Genomic DNA, 26,210 nt, shown 5'->3' on the forward strand with positions numbered 1-26,210 from the left:
TTGCTGTATTCATAGGCAAATGTCTGGTTAAATACCAGATGGCATACCCTCAGTAAGCAACGGAATAAGGATAGGGAAGAGGGTGGAAGAGCTTTTTAACTCTACACTACAAAATTGCATGAACTAAAAGTGCAGCACTGGAAGTTTAACTGGCTGCAGCTCAGCAATAACAATTTTTCAACACAACATAAATATTAACAAAAATCTAAATAATATTCAGTTTAAATCAGGAAAGATTGATATTCTGATTCATCATAATTAAAATTATGTTGCACATAGGCAATGTTGTTGCAAAGAGACACTTAGAATACTTAGGAGATGATAAGTTTTGCTTAGATGTGAAAAGACAAGCAGTAACAAAGATGGTTATTTGGACTTCTTTTCGTACTTTGCAAAGTTGGAGAGCAATTTATAAATGCATATAAATCCCTGTAATTGTCAGAATTGCAATATTTCTTAACACCTATCTTTTGGTAAAAGTCCCTTCCTGAATTCTGCTTTTGTTAACCATAAGCTATGAAAGAATATGTAAAAACATGATCTTTTTGTTGCTGATTCTGAAAAAATGGCATCCACAGACATCACTGATTCACTTATTTCAGTCATGTGAGCCATCTGCTATTTCCAGATCTTAATTCATGAAATTGCAATTGTTGATTTATCAATGTGGCTAGAGGTCGAAATTAGTTGTCAATTATTTATTCAGGGTGGCACAGATTTAACACCGGTGGGATGATATAGAATGACCTTTGATCTATGTTTGTAGAATTCAAATCCACAACCCTGGTGCACACGTTCTTTAACATACAGTTTGTTGGGCTGCCCTTCTTTTCATATTATATCCAGACACACTAAGTCATCTGAGGTAAACAATCATTGTGCCTAAACATATCATAAAGTCATAGAGATATGAAACACGGAAACAGGCCCTTTGGCCCACTGTCCATGCTAACCATCCAGCATTGATTTTTACACTAATCAATACAAAAGGGACAACTTATAGCAGCCAATTAACCTACCAACCAACATTTCTTCAGGATGTGATTTCTCTGGGGCTGAAGCAGCTACAGGAACCCGCAAAGTCATTGGGAAAACATGGAAACTCCTAGCTCCTAGGACCCCGCATATAACACTAGAAGTCAGACTCAAACTCAGATCTCAAGCACAGTGAGGAAGTGGCTCTACTAGCACTGAGTCTGAATTTAGTCTTTTAAACTAATTCATGTTAAAAGAAACCTCAATAATTTTTTTGTGTGCAGTTTGAGTTACTGATACATGTTCCTCTGCAGCAAGTTGTTTCTCTCTACATTAAGTATCAATGATTTGGTATGAACTTTAAACACTTACACCATTCAAAAACTTAACACCATTTCATGACTGCTGGCTAATGACATGTAAACTGTAATAGATTCTCCACAGACTCGAGCCAAGCGCAGACTGGAGTCAGGCAAGTGATGTTTAATTGCTCATTCCTTGCTGCAAATCTCACCTCTAATAAAGCTTCCCACTGGAGTAAAGTTAATCTATAGGATGAATGAATGTGATTTAGCCTTTGTTCCATTGAACGATCACTTCAAACTCAGTCACTGAATTACCAAACTCCAAGGGTCTCGGCCTGAAACGTCGACTGCGCCTCTTCCTATAGATGCTGCTTGGCCTGCTGCGTTCACCAGCAACTTTGATGTATGTTGTTTGTTGATCAATTATGTTAACTGTTCACTTAAGTACAATGAGAGGATGGGCCTTAAACTAAACATCTGTAAGGCAAAGATCCTCCAGCAATCTGAACCCACGGAACAATACCATCCATTCACAATCAAAACCCATGCAAAGAACCTGGGAAAAAAGATAACATTCTACATTTTGGAAGCTACCACTCAGTTCTGGCGGATATCAATGACAAATCTCACCACAGAATACAGAAGTTTATTATCACTAGCTTTTATGATGTGAACTTTGTGTTTTGCGGCACAGTACACACAGACATAAAATTATAAATTACAAAATAAATAAATAGTGCAAAGAAAAACAAGTGCACCACCTCCAGTGCACTAGGCACACTTCAGGAAACACCAGAGAAATACCATCAATGTTGTCTCTAAAATATTCTCTCTATTAACAGATTAGATAATCAAATATTAGTCTCCTCTCCCAGATTAACATCTGCAATGTCAAGGCTCTGAACATAATCAATCAGCTTCAAAGTTGATGCCAGATTCTAAAAAACACATTCTATTCAGAGTACCTTCAGTAGGACAAAGCACACACTTAAAAGCCACTCTCAAAGTCTCCTTGAAAACGTTTAACATCCTCATAGACATAGAAATTTAAAATCTCTAACCATAGTATGTCATCAAAAACCTTGGCAAACATCTACAGATGTGTGGTGGAAAGTTTGCTTACTAGCTGCATTATGACCTGGTATGGGAACTTCAATGCCTTTGAGCAGAAAGTCCAACAAAAGGTAGTAGATTCAGCCCAGCACATCCAGGGTAAAACTCTTCCAACCATTGAGCATATCTACATGAAATGTTGCCATAGAAAAGCAGCATCCATCATTAAAAATCCTCACCCCCCCCCCCCCCCAGGCTATGGTCTTTTCTCACTGCTGCTATCAGGAAGAAGGTAAGGTGCCTCAGGACTCACACCACCAGGTTAATAACAGTTACTACTCCTCAAACATCAGACTCTTAAACAAAAGGAGATAACTACACTCATTTAAGGACTCTTTTATCTTGTTATTTCATGCTTGTTATTCAATGTTATTTATTTATTATCTTCATTTGCACAGTTTGTTTACAGTTCCTGATGTTTGCTGTTTATAGTTGCTGCCCTATAGATTTGCTAAGTATGCCCACAGGAAAAGAATCTCAGGGATGTATGTGGCAACACGTAAATGAGAATAAATTTTACTTTGAACTTTGACATTTAAAAACTCTCATTATGTCTTGATAGCTTGCACAGGGCTGAGAACCTGTTCCCCCAGTTATGCTTCCTGTCAAAGAATATCAGTACACTAGTACAGGACCTACGCGCTATGTTGGGTGAGGCCAAGATAATTGGATTCAGGGCCGATATTAGTTTGAATTCCAATAGACGTGAGGAGGAGTGTAGGTGACAAGTCCAGGCAGTGAGCTGAATCATGGATAGTTAAAATAAAGCAATTTTTTGTATCCTCATTATAATATACTGTCCAACTCAGGAGGAGTTAAATATCCCACACTCAAACAATTAAATAGAAGTCCATTTAAATTATTCTGATACAATGCAAAATACCTTGCTTTATACAATTATCTTAGAGGGAAATCATAAAATAATAAACTAAGTATATACTGAACTACAGACTGAAGTTACCAAGATTTGAGTTTTTTCATTATACACTGAATACACCATCAGTAAACTTAGCTGCAATTTATATGGAACTGTCTGTACGTATCTCTATAGCTCTTAGGAGTCTTAAGGTTCCTGAGATCTGTACAGGTAAATGCATACAACATAGAGCTATAGAGACACACATACAAATGCAGAAATGTAGCATTGCCAAAATTTCAAAAATTTCAGCTAATTTCAAGAAATTTCTATTGCTGGATTTCATATAAAATCCAACAGAAAAGTGCAAACTCCACACAATTTCTCAGCAATTAAGCTGGAAGATACTGTATGTCTTTTGATTTTAACTGACGAGGAAGTTTACATGATCAATTAACACTATGCAATGTTTTACTGACGGTTTGCAGCCAGTTTCATGAGTATAGACACTGGTTTAAGTAAACACAATATAACTGCTGATTTAGTGGGTAAGGATCTGACAAAAAAACAGTGGCTCACCAGTTCCTGGAGAGACAATATATGCATCCAGAAACTAACCAATATCTGAACAAAATTGAAAGCCAATCTTTATCTTGCACAATTAGAAAAGTAATATTTCAATTATCTGCATTGAAAATTTGCAGGATTGAAGTTTCAAACTTTTGAAATAATGGGGCATGCAATACTAAAACACATCATGTCCATTTGTTGGTAAATACTGCATTAAAATTCTTCATGTATTTCAGTAAAGCAACTATAACCATATAACAATTACAACACAGAAACAGGCCATCTCGGCCCTTCTAGTCCGTGCCGAACTCTTACTCTCACCTAGTCCCACTGACCTGCACTCAGCCCATAACCCTCCATTCCTTTCCTGTCCATATAGCTATCCAATTTAACTTTAAATGACAACATTGAACCGGCCTCAACCACTTCTGCTGGAAGCTTGGTCCACACAGCTACCACTCTCTGAGTAAAGAAGTTCCCCCTCATGTTACCCCTAAACTTTTGCTCTTTAACTCTCAACTCATGTCCTCTTGTTTGAATCTCCCCCACTCTCAATGGAAAAAGCCTATCCACGTCAACTCTATCAATCCCCTTCATAATTTTAAATACGTCTATCAAGTCCCCCCTCAGCCTTCTACGCTCCAAAGAATAAAGACCCAACTTGTTCAACCTTTCTCTGTAACTTAGGAGATGAAACCCAGGTAACATTGTAGTGAATCTTCTCTGTACTCTCTCAATTTTGTTGACATCTTTCTTATAATTCGATGACCAGAACTGTACACAATACTCCAAATTTGGCCTCACCAATGCCTTGTACAATTTCAACATTACTTCCCAATTCCTATACTCAATGCTCTGATTTATGAAGGCCAGTATACCAAAAGCTTTCTTCACCACCCCATCCACATGAGATTCCACCTTCAAGGAACTATGCACCATTATTCCTAGATCCCTCTGTTCTACTGCATTCTTCAATTTACTTCATTCTACCATTTACCATGTATGTCTTATTTTGATTAGTCCTACCAAAATGTAGCACTTCACATTTATCAGCATTAAAATCCATCTGCCATCTTTCAGCCCACTCTTCTAACTGGCCTAAATCTCTCTGCAAGCTTTGAAAACCTACTTCATTATCCACAACTCCACCTATGTCAGATTGAAATAACTTGCAAAAAAAAACCACCACAGAATGACACAACAGATTGGTTTTCCAGTTTAAGATGGCACTGGTGAAGCTCAGCAACTGCTTGCTGGTGGCAAATAAAACAACTAAACACTTCAGTAATTACATTTTTTCTGCTAAACGATGAATGCAAATTATAGACTGTAATTTCCCTATCAAAGTTGAGCTTTAAAACAGTCTATACAACCTGGCATTTTTGCAGCGGGAACCGAAGTCTTGAAGGTGCAGGATGGCTGCACTGTGGTGTGTACAGGCTGAATCAAGGCGGTGAGGTCCGGGCCAGAGATGGGAATGAGCTAATGTTTGGCCATTCCTGGAGTGAACTTGGAAGCCATTCAATTTGGCAGAATCGAGGCGAGGTGAGAGCAGAGGTGATGCAGAGTTGAGGTAGCGGGGCCTGAGAGTGAGGAAAGACCCAAGGTTTGATCAATTTAACCACCAAACTGAATTGGAAGATTTAGGTATGGGCTGTATTGAGGTGGTGGGGCACTGGCCCAAGAGCATATCAAAGTGTGGTGTTCGTTGACTGCAGGCTACAGAGCCAGTCCAACCCGATCAAAATCGCACAAAATAGCAAAAGGTGTAACCAGAAACCAGAAACACATAAGACATGAACTGCAGAGTCCTCTAAAAACAAGTTTAATCTACAAAACTTGACAATCAAACTTAGCCCAAGACCCAAGACTCCTGCACCTTCCTCTGGCAGCAATTAACAAGAGGGAAAGGGAGGGAAACCAAACAAACACAGGCAGATGGCAATGAACACCTGCTCGCCTTCAGCTCTCGTCTTCAATGATTTTAATCTTGCTTGGCGTTTTAATTGGCAAATTGGTCGAGAATTGGAGCAGAGCACGGGTTCACACTCTGCATTAGGCATACTCCATTCTCAACCATACCAAACGTCTTAGTAAAAGTATATTTAAAAGATGACAAGTAGTTCATGAACTGTTTGCAGGACCTTGGAGTTAGCTGCATAGGTTTCTGGTTCCATCTTTATGTGCAATATAATTTTTTATATTGATTTAAATCATGTAAGAGTGTTTGCTTATTTGAATCAGGTTTAAACCCTGGCCCTGGATTGCACTGTTGGAGTTTTGCACTATGGAAAGTGCTGTCTCATAAATGCAATATTAAACTGATGCCTTTGTTACTAGGCTGAACTATTCAAAGCAATGACGATTTCATCCAGCGATTCAATTGGCAATTTACTTATGCTTCCATCTGCTAATTGTCTGCTATATTAGTCTGCCTAATAGTCATTACATTTCAAAAATAATAAAGATTCTTTCTTAAGGAAACATATTCAATATTTTCTATCTTTCATTGGGAAAACAATCCTGATCTATAGCACAAAAATGCATATTAATATACAATGTATGGAATAACAGGGCACCAAGCGTTCAAATCTCACTCCAAGGAGACAGCAAACAACTGCAAAACATTTCTCCAGTGTGAGAAATCACAGGGGTCAGAAAGGCGATTCTTGTGCTTTTCCTCATGGCAGATACAAAGTAATTTGGACAACCAATTGAGACTGAGTTGCCTAGTTGCTCTTTCCACAAAGCTTGACAGTACACAAACAATTGCAAGGCAACATTTTAGTGTTAATTGATTATTACCTCAGTTTATTATTTGAGATGATTATAGAGTGGTCTAATAAAATGCTCCTGATACTTCAAAACAATATGTACTTTTTCATTTTAGAACTTATTTCAGTTTTATTTCTGAACAGTTTGACAGTCATCATGACACAAGAGGGCACTGCACATTAAATCCTTGTACCCAATCCAACCTACTCCCCCACTACTATACCTAGAACAGTGCAGGTTTGTTTCTCTCAAATATCTAATCAGTTTCCTTTTAAAACAAATGGTCATTCACACTTTCACTCTCCCCAGAAGCAGCATGTTCAAAATCCTTATCACTTGCTTGGTATAAACATTCTTTTTCATGTTGCGCATGTACTTTTCAAATGATTAAATCTTATGCCCTGGTCTTTGTATATTCCAATAACAATAATATGAATGACTTTTCTTTGTCTTCTGATGCAACTTCCTAGGCTCTTTTTCTAGAATTACTTCAATAGAATGATTTATTCTTCGTAATTCCTGCCTGGGACAATGTACTAGCATTGATTGGTATCACTGCTTATGTTTTTTTTGCTATTGAAAAACATTTGTTACAACTTGTAAAGATGCTGAATGAAAATTATAGAAGTATGATTAAGTTTTGTTGGAGGTTTGACAACAGAACAACATTACTGATTACACAGAATATGACAATGATTATCATTGATTATCTGAGCAGCAAGAACTATTTATTTTATACTAGTTTTGTTCGGGGTACAGGTAAGAATAAAAATGTTGTATTTCAATTATTACAACATAATCCAACCTGTAAGTTATTGTGCAGTAAATAATATATTCAAATATTTGAAGATGAATCTAAACCAAACTGAGCACAATAATGTAATATTGCTTAAAGCAAGAGGCAGTGCAATAACTATATTATAACAATTTTTCAGTCCCTATCATAAACTTCAGAAGGGCATTCTTGGTGAGTGAGGGTCCTGTGGCCTTCTTGATGCCTTCATACATGCGTCATGCATCCCCTGTGTCTGCAGTGGACTGCACAAGTTCTGCTAGTAGTTGTTGGTGCAGAAGCCAGCAGTTTTCTAGGCCTTGCTTCTTGTGGCCTTAAGAGCATCTTAAGTGCTAGTGTTGAGATCATTCTTGTAGGCAAGAAAGGCTCACCTCTTCCTAGAGATACTGCCTGGCATGCTGCGTTCACCAGCAACTTTGATGTGTGTTGCTCACCTTTTTAACATTGTTCTATTTCCTCCCAGCTTTCCTCATACCAATCTGTTTGTGCACATTCTCTCTTACCAAATGCAGTGAAGGCTGAGTTGTAGATGGCATAATGGAGGCTGCCACACCATCTTCAAAGTAGTCAATGAACTTCTGCATTCACTCAGCACTGAATACTTGGCAAGTGCTGATGCATAGTCGACCCTTCCTCTTAGAATGGTGCAGTTTCTTTGGGGCAATCCTCACTTTGTTGCTACAAGGAAGTGGTCAATGTCACAATCTGCACTGTGATAGCTGCTGCTGATAAGGATACTTCTGAGATCTGCACACCTGGTAATAACAAGGTCTGCTTGAGGCCAGTAGCAAGATTGTGGTTATCTCCATGAAATCTTGTGACGCTCCTTGCACTAGAAATGTGTGTTGATCATGCATAGTTCATGGTAACAGCACAGTTCTAGCAGCTTCTGTCCATTTTTATAAATTTTTCCCTCTCCATGTGGGTCCAAACAGCTGGGCCAGGCCCCACTGTCAAACTTCTATTCTAGAATTGAAATCTCCCAACAGGTACAACCCTTCAGTGCTAGACATCTTGGACAATGCTTCATCCACTTTACTCAAAACAGGCAGAGAGTGAAGATTCTGTCTGTCCCCCCCAATGCGGGCTCAGCAGCTGCAGTGAGTATATTCCACACTGCAAAGCCATCACCATATAGTCCTGGCTCAGCCTGAGACTACCCTTGCTAGAAGGCGGGGTAGACTGACTCTCTGATATAGAGCCGCTGTCTGCCAGATGAGTCTTCTGAATGCAGGCAATGTCAATATTCAATCCGCAGAGTCTTCTATGATGACAGTCTTGTGTGCTTCATCGACCCGTTGGATGTCATTCATGAGCCCATGACACATAGTCTGACTCCAACTTGCAATACAAAGAGCTGGAATCTTCTTGGCTCCCCATAGGTTTACCTGCTGCAAAATTACAAGCCCACTTGTTGATATTAGCCTCGAAGCTCCACACACCCAATGAAGCAGGCAGGGCATGGAAGGAGAGCACCTTACTGTCTGGGGATTGCCCAGCTTGAGGCTGGTGGTTGCTGTCCAATGAGATTCAATCATCTCTCCCACTGTCAGAAGTGACCCCTGGTGCTCATTCCTACGTCAGTTGGTGTGAGCTTAGAACTTGTAACTGCCACTTCCCGTGTTGTATCAAAGTCTTGTGATATCACTGGTGTGACCTCTCCAGGGTACTACAAGCATGGGCAGGTAATTATAGAGACCTTGACTGCACAGGTAAAAGATTCCCCTCTTGGCCTGTTGATCTAATCCAAAGGAAAGGTAGGACTGGTACAATTTGATACCAGCATGGCTGCAAGAGTTGCCAGGAAGAGGCACAGTACACCTTAGGAGCTGTCAGGGTTTACTCTTTTAGGCTTCATCTACCCCAAGACTGACTTACAAGACAGTGGGCCATTTTCCCATGGCTGGGGTATCGTTGATAGATGCTCAAGGTGTGTCCATGGACCCAAGGAGGGGTTTGGGGTTTGATGTTCCAACTGCTATTTTCTGTGTGAGCAGTCTTATAGCTTTTGTGTGAGGGAAGGGGTGTGGGGTTTGGAGTGTGCAATCTTTGCATGGCAGCAGGCGGCGTAGCAAGGCAGCAGCAGCCTTTTGGATCTGGTGTTACTTTAATTTAATTTTAAAGCATATTTTTTGACTAGGGCACACGGATAACAGAGCGACTATCTACCATCGCCAGTTACTGCTACAATACAGAGATCACCCAAAAACAAACCTTCATGAAGATCTGCTGGTTAAATTACGCAACCTCGGTTTGCTGAGGGGATCGGGCCTACAGTCCTCAGAGCTGCCTGATGCCGGTGGCCGGAGGCGGGACGTCTTAAGCGGTGTGCGAGAAAGTGGAAGCAAGGCAAGCGGGCAGGAGTCCTTGTCAGGAAAAAAGCAAACCCTAGCCAGCCGGCTCTCCCGTCCATTCTGCTCTCCAATGTCCGCTCCCTGGACAACAAATTGGACTACATCCGACTCCAACGAAATACTCGGCTGGATACAGAGTCTGCTGTGCATATGTTTTCACGGATATGTGGCTCACCGACGGAATCCTGGACGCCACCATTCAGCTGGACAGGCTCACCTTGTTTCGAGCAGAGTCTTACTCTTTCCGGTAAGACTCGCGGTGGTGGCTTGTATGTTTACATCCAATACAGAATGGTGCAAGAAACTTGGTGCAGGTTTCCAGATACTGCTCATCGCTAGTGGAGCTTGTGACTGTTAGATGCAGACCATTTTATTTACCACGGGAATTCACCATCGTCTTTATGGTCAGTGTCTACATTCCCCCCAGCACTAATGCTAAGGAGGCGCTCTGTGAACTGTATGGGGCTATTACTGTTTATTGTCGCCGGAGATTTTAACCACACGAACCTTAAGTCAGTGCTTCCCAGATTCCATCAGAACGTGGACTTGGCAATGAGAGGGGAGAACACATTGGGCCTTGTTTATACAAACCCCAGTGAGGCTGCAACCGATGGCGACACTACCAACTTAGAGGAGTACATGGTATCAGTGACTAGCTACAACAGCAAGTGCATTGATGACATCGCTGTGGCCAAGACCATCACTATATGCGCTAACCAGAAGCCATGGATGACCGCGGAAGTGTGTGCACTGCTGAGAACCCGTGACTCCGCCTTCAGAGCAGGCAACAAAGCAGCCCTAACAACAGTGGGAGCCAAACTGTCCCAGGCCATCAGAGAGGCAAAGCGTGCACACGCCCAGCGAATCCGCAGCCACTTCCAGGACAGCGTTGACACACCGTGCATGTGGAATGGCATTCAGGACATCACCAACTACAAGACACCACCACCTGCCTGTGCTAGTGATGCCTCCCTGCCAGATGTGTTGAACAACTTCTACGCTCGTTTTGAGGTGGAAAATGATGTGGTGGCAAGGAATGTCACCCCTCCTCCAAATGACCAGGTGCTGTGTCTTACCGTGGCCGATGCGAGGAGAACCCTGTGCAGGGTCAACCCACGTAAGGCTGCTGAACCAGACGATATTCCTGGCAGAGTGCTGTGCAGACCAGCTAGCAGAGATTCTCACTGACATCTTCAACACCTCCGTCATTCCTACTTGCTTCAAGGCCGCCACCATCGTCCCCATGCCGAAGAAGTCTTCAGTGTCGTGCCTCAACGTCTACCATCCCGTTGCACTCACATCCATCATCATGAAGTGTTTCAAGAGGCTGGTCATGAGACACTTCAAGACCCTGCTGCCCCCTCACTGGAGCCCCTGTAGTTAGCGTACTGTCCCAACCGTTCAACAAATGATGCCATTGCCATCACCCCCCACCTGGTCCTAACCCACCTGGACAAAAAAGACACGTACGTTCAAATGCTGTTCATAGACTTCAGTTCAGCATTCAACACAATCATTCCTCAGAAACTGACTGGAAAACTGAGCCTACTGGGCCTGAACACCTCCCTCTGCAACTGGATCCTAGACTTCCTGACTGGGAGACCTCAGTCAGTCCGGATTGGAAGCAGTATCTCCAACACCATCACACTGAGCACAGGGGCCCCCAGGGCTATGTGCTCAGTCCACTGCTGTTCACTCTGCTGACCCACGACTGTGCTGCAACACACAGCTCGAACCACATCATCAAGTTCGCCGATGACACGACCATGGTGGGTTTCATCAGCAAGAACGATGAGTCAGCATACAGAGAGGAGGTGCAGCGGCTAACGGACTGGTGCAGAGCCAACAACCTGTCTCTGAATGTGAACAAAATAAAAGAGATAGTTGTTGACTTCAGGAGGACACGGAGTGACCACTCTCCGCTGAACATTGACGACTCCTCCGTAGAGATCGTTAAGAGCACCAAATTTCTTGGTGTTCACCTGGCAGAGAATCTCACCTGGTCCCTCAACACCAGCTCCATAGCAAAGAAAGCCTAACAGTGTTGCTACTTCCTGCGAAGGCTGATAAAAGTTCATCTCCCACCCCCCCATCCTCACCACATTCTACAGAGGCTGTACTGAGAGCATCCTGAACAGCTGCATCACTGCCTGGTTCAGAAATTGCACCATCTCAGATCGCAAGACCCTGCAGTGGATAGTGAGGTCAGCTGAGAAGATCATCGGGGTCTCTCTTCCCGCCATTACAGACATTTACACTGCACGCTGCATCCGTAAAGCAAACAGCATTATGAAGGACCCCAGGCATCCCTCACACAAACTCTTCTCCCTCCTGCCATCTGACAAAAGGCACTGAAGCATTCAGGCGCTCACAACCAGATTATGTAACAGTTTCTTCCCCCAAGCCATCAGACTCCTCAATACCCAGAGCCTGGACTGACACCAACCTACTGCCCTCTACTGTGCCTACAGTCTTGTTTATTATTTATTGTAATGCCTGCACTGTTTTGTGCACTTTATGCAGTCCTGGGTAGGTCTGTAGTCTAGTGTGGTTTTGTGTTGTTTTACGTAGTTTAGTGTAGTTTTTGTATTGTTTCATGTAGCACCATGGTCCTGAAAAACGTTGTCTCGTTTTTACTGTGTACTGTACCAGCAGTTATAGTCGAAATGACAATAAAAAGTGATTTGACTTGTTTCTTTTTCCTCTTCGTGTGGGGAAGGGTTTAGTGTTTTTTCTCTTTTCTGTATTTCACAGCTATCTGGAGAAGATGAATATCAGAGTTGTACATGCATATTTTAATAACAAAAAGAACCTTTGAAACTTTGAACCCTGACAATTCCGAGGGTTTGGAATCAGAGTTTCACTTCTCCTGAATGAATCGCTTGCCAAAGCTAACGAGCTCTGGCTGTCCGTATTTAGAGTCAGAATTATCCTTCTCTTCAACTGGCTGCGACCAAGGCTAATGAGCTCAGTCTGCCTCACAGACTCCAGTGCTCTAGGCCGAAGCAACGTAGCTGCCACAGGGCTCCATCCCTAAAAAAGGATGAGAGCCCAGCAGATGGCAGTGACAAGCCCAACAGCCCATGGAGCAGCAGTGTTCCAGAGTCTCTAACGTCATAGCATCCAGTTATGAAAAAGAACACTTGAAACCGCTGCTGGGAACAGACAAAATTGGAGAGAGATGAAGGCAACACCTGAAAAGGGGCTGGGAAATACCGAACACCAGCCCACCCATCTGAAGTTAAGATTGGAGAAGCCACATCTAAGCAAGGCAAGCAGTTTCAATGTTGGACTGAGCACGACATAGAGTTGTACTCAGCCCAGAATATGGTCGCAAGTGCTGCACTCAAGGGTATCCCAGATCTACCAGCCACAGAGAAGCAAGATGCATTGCCAACACTGGAAGAATCAGCAAAGCCAGTGATTATCTCGCTTGTGGGAAGGCATCTGCAAATGAGAGTCCCTATATAAGTTCTAAAGAGTGTCAAACCAGCATTGCTACACCATCTGCACAAGCTCCCCTGTCTCTGCTGGGAGAAAGGCTACATACAAGACATACAAAATGCCAAGATTGACACCTTGTACAAGCACAAGGGTGATTGTAGTGACCGTAACAACTATTGTGGTATCTCCCTCTTCAGCATCGTGGGAAAGGCCTTTGCCCGAGTAGTTTTTGTATGGCGGCAGCACCTTGCCCAACATGCCTACCCACAGTCACTGTGCTATTATAGAGTAGGCAGATCTACTATGGATATGATCTCCTTATTATGCCAGCTGCAGCAGAAATACTGACAGCAACAAAGCATCACATTCATTGGCTTGACAAAGGTGTTCAAGCTCATCAGCAGAAGTGGGCTTTTCAGGTTGCTGCAAAGGATAGGCTGCCCTCCAAGACTGCTGGGCATGAATACTTCTTATAATGAAGACATGCACAGCATTGTCTGCTTTAAATGTGCAACCTCAGAAGCCTTCCCAGTGAGAAGCGGAGTAAAGCAAGACTATGTTTTGGCACTGACATTCTTTGGTATCTTCTTCTCCATGCCGCTTCAGCATGGTTTTGGTGAACGTGCTGAGGGTGTCTACCTACATTACAAAGCTGATAGCAAACTCTTCAACATTGCTCATTTTCACTCCACGACCAAGATCCGAGAAGTCTTCTTTCGCAAACTGTTGTTCGCTGATGACGTAGCACTGACTTCCCACACAAAAGCCTGTTACATGTGTGCAAGAAGCTTGGGCTGGTTATTGACTTAAAGAAGACAAATGTCATGGCTCAAAACACTGACTCCCTCCCATCTATCACCATCAATGATCATGCTCAGAAAGTGGTTGACTCCTTAACCTATCTTGGGTCAACCATCACAAACACTCTGCCCCTTGATGCTAAGCTGAGCAACAGAATAGACAAGGCTGAAGCTAGACTGAACAAGAGAGTGTGGAGCAACAGCCATCTGACTGCAAATACCAAACTGCGTGCATACCAGGGCTGTGTTTTTGGCACTTTTCTCTTTAGCAGCAAAGACTGGACAATCTATGCTAGTCAAGAGAAGAAACTGAAAACTTTCACCTATGCTGCTTCAGACGTATCCTACGCATACCTTGGCAGGACAGAGCCACTAATACAATGTGCAGGCATCCCATCATGTTCACTGCCCTTAGCCAGAGGCAGTTCAGATGATTAGGACATGTGAGGCAAACAGGCTGCAGTCCAATCCCAAAAGACCTGCTTTATAAGCAGCTGGTAGAGGGTGCACACCCAGCTGGTCTCACACAACTTCGCTTCAAAGATGTCTGCAAAAAGGATATGAAGCTGGCCAGCATCAATGTGAACAATTGGGAAGATATAGCAGATGACTGGATCGCCTGGAATCTCGCAGTTCAAGAAGGTGTGCAAAAAGCAGGAGGTACCCGTATCAACAAGCTGGCTGTCAAGAGGGCTCAACGGAAGAAGGGTGCTGCTCAAACCATATGCTCGTCTTCCTTCACCTGCAGTCAGTGAAGAAGAGACTGCTACTCCAGAGTGGGACTCCTCGGCTACTCTAGAAAGTGCACCACGAGCTGACTGTTCTCCTGTGCTACCCACCATCTTTTGAGCCAGAAAGATGCCAACTGAACTATCATAAACTATTTTCATTCAAGGACTTGCAAATTTATAGATCAAGAAATACATCTCAAATAATTTTTGATGACTATTTTTAACTTGTCTATTCATCTTCTTTGCATTTTGTTGACTTGAAGATTTGAAAAAGGTTATTCTTAGATGCCTTAACTATAAAAATAAAACCTAATGTTAAACATATTGTTTACATATGTTAAACATATCTCTAATAGAATGAAGAACTGAAAAGTATTTCAAAAGTAACCAGTAGCATGATCAGATTGCGTTTGCTGGTAACGCAATAAACGTGGACGTAACTGCCAGAACATTAAGTTGATGTTATAACTCTCTCTATTGTAATGAAACTTACTAATTTCATCAGTGATTCACGGTGCACTACAGTGTTAAGTGTCCACAAAGGATCACTGTACTCAACAGCAGTGCCACTCCAATGGCAATATCTATTGTGGAAAGAAGAACTATTGAAAACAAATGAATCAAATTAATACGTAAAATGGCATAAAGATTTTGATATGTAGCGCTCAATACCTACTAGATTATCAGCATAATACATGCAAGCTGCTGGAGGAGCACAGCAGGTCAAGCAGTATCTATGGAAATCAATGAACAGTTGATGTTTCAGGCCGAGACCTTCTTCTGCCGAGCTCCCCCAGCATTTTGTGTTTGCGACCTCCCCAGCATTTTCTGCCTGCCAAGCTCCTCCAGCAATTTGTTCATGGCTTCTTCAGCACTTTGTGTGTGCCGAGCTCCCCCAGCAATTTGTGCCTGCCGAGCTCCTCCAGCATTTTGTTCGTGGCTTCTTCAGCATTTTGTATGTGCCGAGCTCCTCCAGCAATTTGTGCCTGCCGAGCTCCCCCCAGCACTTCTTGCTTGTTGAGCTCCCCCAGCACTTTGTACTTGCTCAGCTCCTCCAACATTTTGTGCCTGCCGAGCTCCTCCAGCAATTTGTGTGTGTTGCTCTGGATTCCCATAATCTTCAGAATTTTTTGTGTTTAAGCTTATCAGGGTATTTCTTTTAAATTTCAAAAATCAAATTTTTGTTGTACATATAGATTGTGGCACTTGCCTATTGTGACCTTGGCAGAAGAGATGAATAACTTCTGAAAAGTGCTTTCTAAAGTTACGTCAAAGGCCTTTCCATAAAGGTTGAACAGAAAATAGATGAAAAAAAACATTCCTACCATATCATATGCTTGATGCAATATCAAGCAGCACATTAATTTCATGGTCAATGAAAATGAATATATTTATTAATCTAATTTCTGTAGTAGGTTACATAATACCTTCAATTTAAGATCATAAGCACTGGTAGGAATGAAATACATTAATTTTAACTGTTTCCATCCCCCGATACCCCGAGTACCTTCCCTATCTATCTAATATGGTACTGAAGCTCCTGTGTGTAATAGATACTGAAAACAAAAGACTATCCCATTACTATTCACAATCAAAAATTTTATAAAGTTGTTAGGTGTAATTGAATAAAATGTGAATAGGTGTTCACCCACATGAAGTCCTGATTAAGCACTTCACGACTTTAGTAGCTTACTTAATAATTTTCTTAAGCCCAATTGATCACATAAAAATTTTGCTTTCAATAATCACAAAAAGTAGCAACCTTTTACCCACAAACAAGAGAAAATCTACAGATGCTGGAAATCCAAGCAACACACGTAAAATTCAGGAGGAACTCAGCATGCCAGGCAGCACCTATGGAAAAGTGTAAACAGTCAACCTTTCAGGCCAAGACCCTTCATCAGGCCTCCCTGATGAAGGATCTATGCCTGAAATATCGACTGTTTACTCCTTTCCATAGATGCTGCCTGGCCTGCTGAGTTCCTCCAGCATTTTATGTGTTACTCTTTTACCCACCTTGTCAAAAAATTCATATAGCGATAAAGTCTTGTCAATCTTCAGTTTGCTTTCATCCAGGTTCTTTACAAATTCCCCAAAATGCTTTCTGTATGCTTGCAGCTTTACTTCACAAGCCTGCAATTTTGATGACTTAAAGTCCTGCCATGGTTCCAGCTTCTTCAAGAGGTCCTTGCCTTTCATACAATACTTCTGCAATGAAAGGAGGGCAATTGTCAAAAATGAAGCACAAACCAATGATTAACAAAGCACTATGTCTCTGAGAATCATGAACTTTAATGAAAAGTTTGGGGGGAAAAAAGCTCGATGGTTTTCCCAAACTATATCATGTTTAAATTTAGAAAAAATCAGAAGTGTCACTTTTGATCCTTCGGTTAAGTTTGAAGAGACTTGGAGGCAATTTATTCAACACTTTCATATGATATAACTTGACCTTTTCCAAATCCTTTTTATTAATCTTAAATATATGGACAGAAGAGCAGAGTTAATGACATTAATGATTGTATCCGATGTAATATAACAGCCCAGCTTTCTTTAGTTTAGTTTTAGTTTTATTTAATTTTGGGTTTTTTCCCCTTGACATTTTTTTATTTTTCTTTTTATCATGTTTAATTACATTAAGAGTTTGGGAGGCTTAGTATACTTGTGTTATCTGTAGTTTATATTCACATATGCTAATTACCAATAATGTAATCCCAATCTCTTTGTACTAGTATTGTTGTTATGTTTATGAATTTGAAAATTAATAAAAAGATTGAAAAAAAGCTCTAACAAATACAGGTGTCCCCCACTTTTCGAACGCTCGCTTTATGAAACCTCACTGTTACAAAAGACCTATATTAGTACCCTGTTTTCGCTAACAGAAGGTGGTTTCACTGTTACGAAAAAAGCAGCGCACGATAAAAGGCAGTGCACGCCCCGAGCAGCCGCTCTCCCCCAGATTCGGAATGGTATTTTCACCAGCATTGCTTAAACACGTGCCTGTGAGCAGCCGTTTGCAAGATGAGTTCTATGGTATTGGAAAAGCCTGAAAGAGCTCGTAAGGGTGTTACACTTAGCGTAAAACTAGACATAATTAAGCGTTTTGATCGAGGTGAACAAAGTAAGGACTAAGTGAGTTTGGCTTGTGGAAGCTGACGAAGATGACGTTGAAGAGGTTTTGGCATCCCATGACCAAGAACTGATAGATGAAGAGCTGATGCAATTGGAAGAGGAAAAGATAACAATCGAAACCGAATGAGTAATGATAAAGTACCACTTTAGTTTTGAAAGGGTATGTAGGTTTTGGGGGATATTTGCAGGATGGTTTGAGTGCTTACAAAGAACTGTATGATAGAAAAATGCGCGAGGCTCAGCAGTCAAGCAAGCCTTCCACATCAGCCACAACAGACGACGAACCTTGACCTTCGACATCGAGGCGGGCAGTCACAGGAGAAGATGAGCTGCCTGCCCTAGTGGAAACTGACGTCGATGAGATGACACCCCAGTGTCCCACCACCCCAACCCCCAGGCCGCGGACAGATACCGATTCACGGAGAATGCAGTGGTAGCTTGGAGACACACAGCACATCTTTAAGAGAAAAGCCCAAATAACTAAGCTAATTAATTAGGTACCGCCCGGCACGTAAATGTCGGCCCAGATCAGAGACGATGCAATCAGCAATCGCCTCTGATCTGGGCCGACAATTATGTGCCAGGCAGCACCTAGTTAATTAGCTTGTTTATTTCGGCTTTTCTCTTAAAGATGTGCTGTGTGCGTCCCGGGTACCGCTGAACCCCTGCATTCTTTGCGGATCAGTATCGGTCGGCGGCCTGGGGGTTGGGGGCCACTGCACTACCCAAACTCCGACTACTCAACCTAACACACCACCATCAGTGTGCTCTGCGCTGTCCCAATTCCGGTAAGAGATACTACACTGTACATACATTATTTCTACTTTATATAGGCTGTGTATTTTTACGTGTTATTTGGTATGATTTGGCAGCTTCATAGCTTAAAGGTTCCTGGAGAGCGCTTGCGTGAGATTTTCTGCTGATGGCGCTTGCGCCGTGTTTCTGCCAAGAGCGCTTGCGTGAGATTTTCGATACGGAGAACAGTTCAGGCAATGATTGTGGAAAAGTATTTCTACTTTATATAGACTGTGTATTTATCATATCATTCCTGCTTTTACTATATGTTACTGTTATTTTAGGTTTTATGTGTTATTTGGCATGATTTGGTAGGCTATTTTTGGGTCTGCGAATCCTCACAAAATTTTCCCATATAAATAAATGGTAATTGCTTCTTCGCTTTACGACATTCTGGCTTACGAACCGTTTCATAAGAATGCTCTACCTTCGGATGGCGGGGGAAAACCTGTATATAAATATATCTTATTTTAGTTAACACAACACATATGTACAATAGCAATATTTAAATATATTGGCCAAATACTTTACACTACAAATTAAACGTGGTGTTATGTATGAAAGATACATTTTGACTCACTAAAACTTTGAAGCTTAAATTTTCCTACAAATTGCTATTGAAGTGAGTCAAACAAATGACAGAGGTTAAATGCTTTAATTATGAGAAAGGAACAATGAACTTTATTGGAATGCTAATCTTTCAGGATACTGAAATTAAATAAATATGGAATGCTTTGCAATTTAATATTCCACTGATATTTCCATTGACTCAAAACTTGGTAGAATAAAAAAATATAAGAGTAAAATATCATATAGTCAAAAACAGAAATAAAGCTAATCTCTTATTTATCCAGGAAGGGTTGCAAGATGTACAAGTTTTCTGACTCAAATATATCAATCCTCCATATTTTCCAATATTGTTGCAAGATTTAATTCTTGAGAATATTTCAACATTACTATTTTACACCCAAAATGAATTGGTGGTGAACCAATTTGGAGACTATCTTCTTGTACAGGGCCTCTGCTCAAGCTCCTTCCATCCCATTCACACTACGTAGACAAAATCTCTTTAGGCTTCTGCATCCTGAAGCTGTGTGCCAAGATGCAGTGAGATTTTAATGGTTGCTATTTATCAGGTGTTGTAGTGCTGAGATGCCAGTACAGTATATTCTGACAAACTCTGGCAAATAGCAAAACTAGGGATTACACACTGCCTTCTCTCAAGGAATTAAGCGTTTTTACATGTCTCACATCATTATGCTTGAAACAATCGTTGTAAAAATGTTTATCTTCCCTATTCTGCAGTCTGACAATTTTCATGCAAATAAACAGGTGCTCCATCCCACAACTTATCCAAACTGTCCTAAAACCACAGTGTCATGCCTGTGTAACCAGAAAAGTGAAAGCCTCTCAACTTGCTCTCGGCTTTCCATCAATTTTAAGGAATCTTATCTTTTCATATTATCTTTAATTTGTTCAGACAGCTCTTTTGAAAATCAAGTTGAATTGATTTAGACCAATTAATGATGTGCCATTTCCCATGCCAACAGACTCAAGTTCTTAACACTGATCAGCAAAAGTAAACATGCATTTCCTTGGTGAATGCATAAACGTATCAAGCAAGGCAACTCAAAACCAGATTTTTAGATTTGTGTCATTTTCTCAGTGAACAAATAAACCATGTCATTTGAACTGGCAATTATCTACAAATATAACATTTACAGACTTTTAATAGCGTAAAATATAAATTTGCCACAAAACTACAGATCAAGTCAAATTTATTGTCATATATATATATATACACACATAGTTAATGTATAATAGCCATAAAATGCACTTTGAAACAAGACAAAGTTTCTCCTAAAAATGCTTCACAATGCTGAATGTAAAATAAACTCTCATTCTAAATTAATATTTTACTTCTATTTTGTTTATTATTTATATTTTAAGTTGGGTAGATGTTCTACTATTTTATGCCAGTAATATGTGTTACATTTGTAGATGACTGGAAAGTACTTTGTATTTGAGTGTTCTCTTAATACATACAACATATCAAATCAAGGAGACTAAAGGCAGTAAATTTCTCTTTAAAGCTGCTGGTTAATTAAAGCAATATAAAAATGTTAAACGATTAACTAAGTTTACTGACATGCATTAATGTTTTTAATTTGAAAATTAATAGAATAGGATGAAGGTACAGTAGCTAGTCGCTGGATCTGCGAGGCTCAATTCTGTCCTCCAGTGTTATCATTGTAGAACTTTCAAGTTTTTACTGTGATGATTTAGGTTTCATCCTACATTCCAAAGACATGCCGTAGAATAACTAACTACTGTGAATTTCCTTCTAGAGTCAATGAAAGTAGTTAGAATCAAGGGTTTCAAGTGAATAGGTCATTAAGAAAGTAAGTGGGTGTACGGGACTGTTGGCAATGCTTTAAGCCAGCATCAACTTGAGATGCTTCCTTCCATGTCAAATGAGAATATCAGAATAATCTTACTCAACACTTAAGTGGAAAAGTAAATAAATTTAATCAATACTCCCTTTATTCTGAGAAAAGTCAAATAAGAGATGATGATGCAATAACTAAATTAGCTAGCCAAAATAATTTATATGTACCTGAGCAATATTGTAAAAGTTCTTGAACTCATTCTGAGTGCTTTGCAATAAATCCAGTGAATCCTCCAATTGATCACTCCTCTCCAGTTGCTTCTCTCCAATCTGCTCAATCCAGCTACTCACCTGAAAAAACAAGGATTAAAGGAGACCTACAGAAGCTTCGACATGTGTAAATGAAGACAACAGCATTCAGTCCTGGAATTTTTCAATAGATGAAAGTACAAGAAGAAACAAAAGATATTAAATCAAATTTATTACCTTTATCATACTTTATTTAAAAAGAGTTCAGTTGCAGCAATACCTAAATAATGTTGGATGCTGTTAACTTGCTTTGTAAGTAAAGGATAGTAATCCCAAACTAATCAATGTTACACATTCTGAAAAGCTGATTGCTTTCAAACCTGATCATTTAAACATTATCTTGAAAGGAGGATCTAACATACGTTGTCAGTCCAATACAAGGCAGTAAAAAAAAAATTAGTAAAGGCTATTTCAGAAAGAATGAGCAAGAAGGAAATCAGGATACACACGTTCAAAATCATGTTAGACAAGTTTAGAAATAAATTCAGGAAGTCTTCACTCGTAAAGGAACCAGTCACAGTAGTGAACTGACAAATGTTCAGATTCAAAAATCAATGAAATAATTGAAACAAGGTGACTTTAGGATCTTGGGGGCTTTCTTATCCATAAAAAAAAATAAGAATTATTTAAAAATAGAAATAACTTTCTTCCATTCATAAGCTTCCAGTTCTATTTCTTAAAACCTGACACTAACTTACACTGAAATTTGCTCTTCAGCTTGCTAAAATAATAGTTGCAGGTATAATAGTGAATAGAAATCTAAAAGCCAGGCAGCTGAGATCCGAAGCAGTAGGACACAGAAAGATATACTAAAGTTAGATTTCAATTCTATAAAACTGTATTCCAAAACTCTCCTGAACAGCATCGGTTTTTAGGACAGTACATCAAGAAGAATACTTTTACCCTTACAGCAGTGTAGATTCACTGGAATCAAAATGAAGTTTATTGAGTTAATTATAAGGGCAGCTTGCATGAATGAAGCTTACTTGTTCACTACATTTGAATGATGCCCAGATGATCTGTTTCTTATATTAAAAGTGTTATTCAGTTAAAATGAAGAGATCATTTTCTTCTGGCATGTAAATCAAAAAAGGCTGAATCAATCTACAAGTTAGAGCTACGCAATTCAGAAGCCCCCAAAACCAGGATGCACATTTTTCATCAAGCATAATATAAATATGTAACAATTTCCATCTAGAGTAGGGGTTCCCAACCTGGGGCCCGTGGACCCCTTGCTTAATGGTATTGGTCCATGGTATAAATAAAAAGATTGGGAACTCCTGACCTAAAGGCTGCGATTCTGGTAGAATTGGAACACTATAGCAAAGCTAGATTTTTAACAGACAATGATATGAATCAAAAATAGATAAATGGAGCTATTGTCCATATCAATTTTCAGCTGAGATCCAGGCGCTGAATGTGCTATTTCACATCATAATATTGGTATTTCATTGTACAAAACATTTTGTGTATTGAAATCTTTGCCTAATTACTTCCACTTGAATATAACAATATTCCAGTACAAATCTATGGTAAATTCATTTGAATTACTGTTCATAAATTTGATTACTGAATCCCTTCTGTACGGTATGGGAATCTGACCACAAGACCATACAAAGTATTGTAGCAGCTGCTAGGAGGATCACCGGGGTCTCTCTTCCACACATCCAAGATATTTATCAGGAGCGTGTACACACAGGGCCCTCAGCATTGCCTATGATCCCTCCCAACCAACCAACAATCTCTCTGACCCCCTTCCATAAACTGTTAGGATGAAAAACAGCTCCTTCCCCCAGGCCATGAGATTACTGAACTCCCTGTCACCACGCAAGTTTTAGCATGTAGCAAGTGGCAGCAATGTTATACTGTTTACTTTTTAAACTGTGTCGTAAATGCACCATAAATTTATTTGTGCAACACACATCAAAGTTGCTGGTGAACGCAGCAGGCCAGGCAGCATCTCTACGAAGAGGTACAGTTGTGTGTGTGTTATATGTTACTGAGTTGTGTACAGTGGTTCAGAGCAACATTGTTTCCTTTGGTGGTATACATCTATATGGCGGGATGACAATAAACTTGAACTTGGACTCTTACCTCCTTCAACTCTCCTTCATGTTTTTTAAACTCCATCAGAAATTCTAATTCCTGAATGCGCTTATTAGATAACATAACCAGCTGATGGATTCCCTCTTCCACTTTGTTATACAATTCTGTTACGGTTTCAACTGTATCTCTGTAAGAAAATAATAATGTCCAGAATTAAGTAACAGATGTCCTGCAAAACCTGCTTCACTTCTCTTCTTTCTTTTCCTCCAACGTAATATTTCATTGCTTTAATGAGCAATACACTTTTTGTTCATTCTTGAACTTCACTATTTCCCACTAATTTAGCTTTTTTTTGTTTCCAATCCATACTGTTGTGGAGTCTCAAACAATACTGGACTGCTTCCATATATTTTGCTTCATTGTTTTATTCGATCCCAATGTATTAGCTTCATTAAATTTCAGCACAGGTAGCTTCAGCATAATGGACAACAGAATCTGTTGAGGAAGGCATCCAAAATGTATGTAAAATATGCTCAAGAAAGTTACTGAATCTTAAACTGAAATGTGGAACAGACTCTATGAGTTCACATTTTTGCATATCTGAAATAAACCTTGAGAAGAAAGATTTTCATAAACCAGTTTAACAAAATTTTGTTTATATGTATAAAAGACAGAAGAATCAGAAATATAATCAAATCTATGAGCGCAGTGCATCAAGTAATGATCATAACCAAATTGGCATACACCTAGAATAACACTGCCAATTCCATTCACAGTAATGCTCAAGCAGAAAGCTATCCTCGTTGCTTTGCTGATGCTAATCAAAAGCCTAAATGAGATTATTGCTTCACTAATCAGGAAAGTTAGCCCAAGTTTCATTCATATTGTGCCACCAGCAATCACTTAACAGAGCTGCCAAAAGGAGAAGTCCCTTCACAGCTTTATTTTTGAGGAGCTGATGGGAAGGAAAATAGGCTTGTTATCAGTAATCCTGAGCAGATACCGGAGTTCAGTGTGAAATTTAGTGCCAAATTGCTAAACTGGATTTAAAACACGACAACCAAGAGAAGGGTCAGAAATGTTAAAAACAGGAGGTCCACAAGTATTGAAAATAAACCAGATAAAGTGGGTCAAAATGCTAATACACAAAGTACTCATTTTAAATCTAGAACTAGTACAGTACAAATAAAAGCATTAAACAAAATAATTTGACAACTTGAGACAATGGCACCTTGTGTCAGAGTTCAATTTTTTTGGTTCCTCCATGGGAAATAAAGGCCTGAAGTATGATATCCAAAGTATTTATTATAAGCTGCTTTCCTCTGGGGAAGTAATAAAAAATACAGGGTCACTTATAATGAATTGATGAAACATATCATCAGGAGGATGCCTTCAGTGATCAAAGCTATGAGCAGATGCTGCGCCATCCCTTTAATCAGAGCTGCATACAAGTCATATGACAGCAAGGAAGAAGAAAATAAAAATCAAAATACAAGCTCTGGACAATGAAACAACCTCGATTGTTACTGTGCTCTGACTCAACTCAATCCATTGCACCAAAGTAAAACTACTTTTGCAGCCAAAGGATTATTCGTTGATTTAATTCCCCAAATGCTTCAATCACTGAAGTTTTGTTAAAATCAAATATTCAAATTACAAAAGATGCATATATACAAATAATTTCATATCTTCTTAAGGGGGAATAAATCACATGTGAGCAAGGCACTAAAAGAGGGCAACAAAGTTCACCCACCACCACCCATCCACCCCAAGTGTTGCTATTGTGTACTTGGAAGAAATAAGGAACTTAGAAGCAATCCTCATTGTCATTAGTAGTTTGTTAATACAGCATAATCTGCTGAAGCATATTATTCAGTCGTAGATCAATTCACTCATGGTCAAAAAATAGGAATAAAAAACTAGAGCATTTAAAAAACTTGTGAAAGGCAAGAATAAATAGCTCAATATACAGATTCAGCCATTCAGAATTTTTATTTGAATCTGCTAATTTCCAACTAGATTGCATTGTTAACTACTTACATTTTAGAAAATCAATCTACACAGCATACAGATTTTTTCCTCTCTCCACTGTGAACATACATCTACTGATGCTTCTGGACACATCTTCAGTGATGTTCCTGGAATCATCGGGTGTTTCGGGTCTTTTAACATCATACAACCTCCTCCAGGTGACCCAGCCGGGGCTGATCAGATCCCAGCTTGTGTCCAGATGGCTAGCTACTTATGACTCCATGGCTCCCCTCTTTTGAGCTACAGCCATCTTGAGGCCCTCTCTGCCGCATTGGTGGTACTGCGGATGGCTCTCCTCTTCCTCTCTCCCTCGATGTCCAAAATGCTGAAGGCTCTAACTAAAGAATGGGCTACCAACCTCCACTGGGAGACACCTCACTCTCCATCCAGCCTGCTGACAGTCGCTGACCAGTCCTGCGTACTTGGAGAGCTTCCTTTCAAAGGCCTCCTCCAAGCTATCTTCCCATGGGACTGTCAGCTCCAGCAGCATCACTTGCTTAGTAGACTCAGACACTAGGACAATGTCTGGTCTCAGGGTGGTGGCTGCGATATGGTTGGGGAACTTCAGCTGCCCTTCGAGGTCCACCAACAGCTGCCAGTTCCTCGCAGAGGTCAGAAAGCCTGCAGATGTTCTTTTGGCAGGTATTGGCTGCTCCCCAGCTCTGACAAAGGCAATGGTCTGCTTGGAGGGTCGGGACCGCTTCGCCCACTCAACTCCTGCTCTGACGGCTTCAGCGATGGTCTTCAGGACCTGATCATGCCTCCACCTATACCGTCCCTCACCAAGTGCCCTTG

General features: G+C 40.5%; 1 protein-coding gene across 1 annotated transcript in view; it reads right to left on the reverse strand.

Annotated features, from left to right (window-relative positions):
* The window catches only part of plekhg4 (pleckstrin homology domain containing, family G (with RhoGef domain) member 4), a 175,630-nt gene that overhangs the window by 69,630 nt on the left and 79,790 nt on the right, over positions 1-26,210 (reverse strand). Inside the window, exons 11-13 of the mRNA XM_063067558.1 lie at positions 23,433-23,591; positions 21,258-21,380; positions 16,733-16,924 (exon numbers count right to left, since the gene is read on the reverse strand). Coding sequence (XP_062923628.1) covers positions 16,733-16,924; positions 21,258-21,380; positions 23,433-23,591 — 474 coding nt within the window. The remainder of the gene's footprint in view (positions 1-16,732; positions 16,925-21,257; positions 21,381-23,432; positions 23,592-26,210) is intronic.

This window comes from Mobula hypostoma, chromosome 14, assembly GCF_963921235.1.
Source record: "Mobula hypostoma chromosome 14, sMobHyp1.1, whole genome shotgun sequence".
NCBI lineage: Eukaryota > Metazoa > Chordata > Chondrichthyes > Myliobatiformes > Myliobatidae > Mobula > Mobula hypostoma.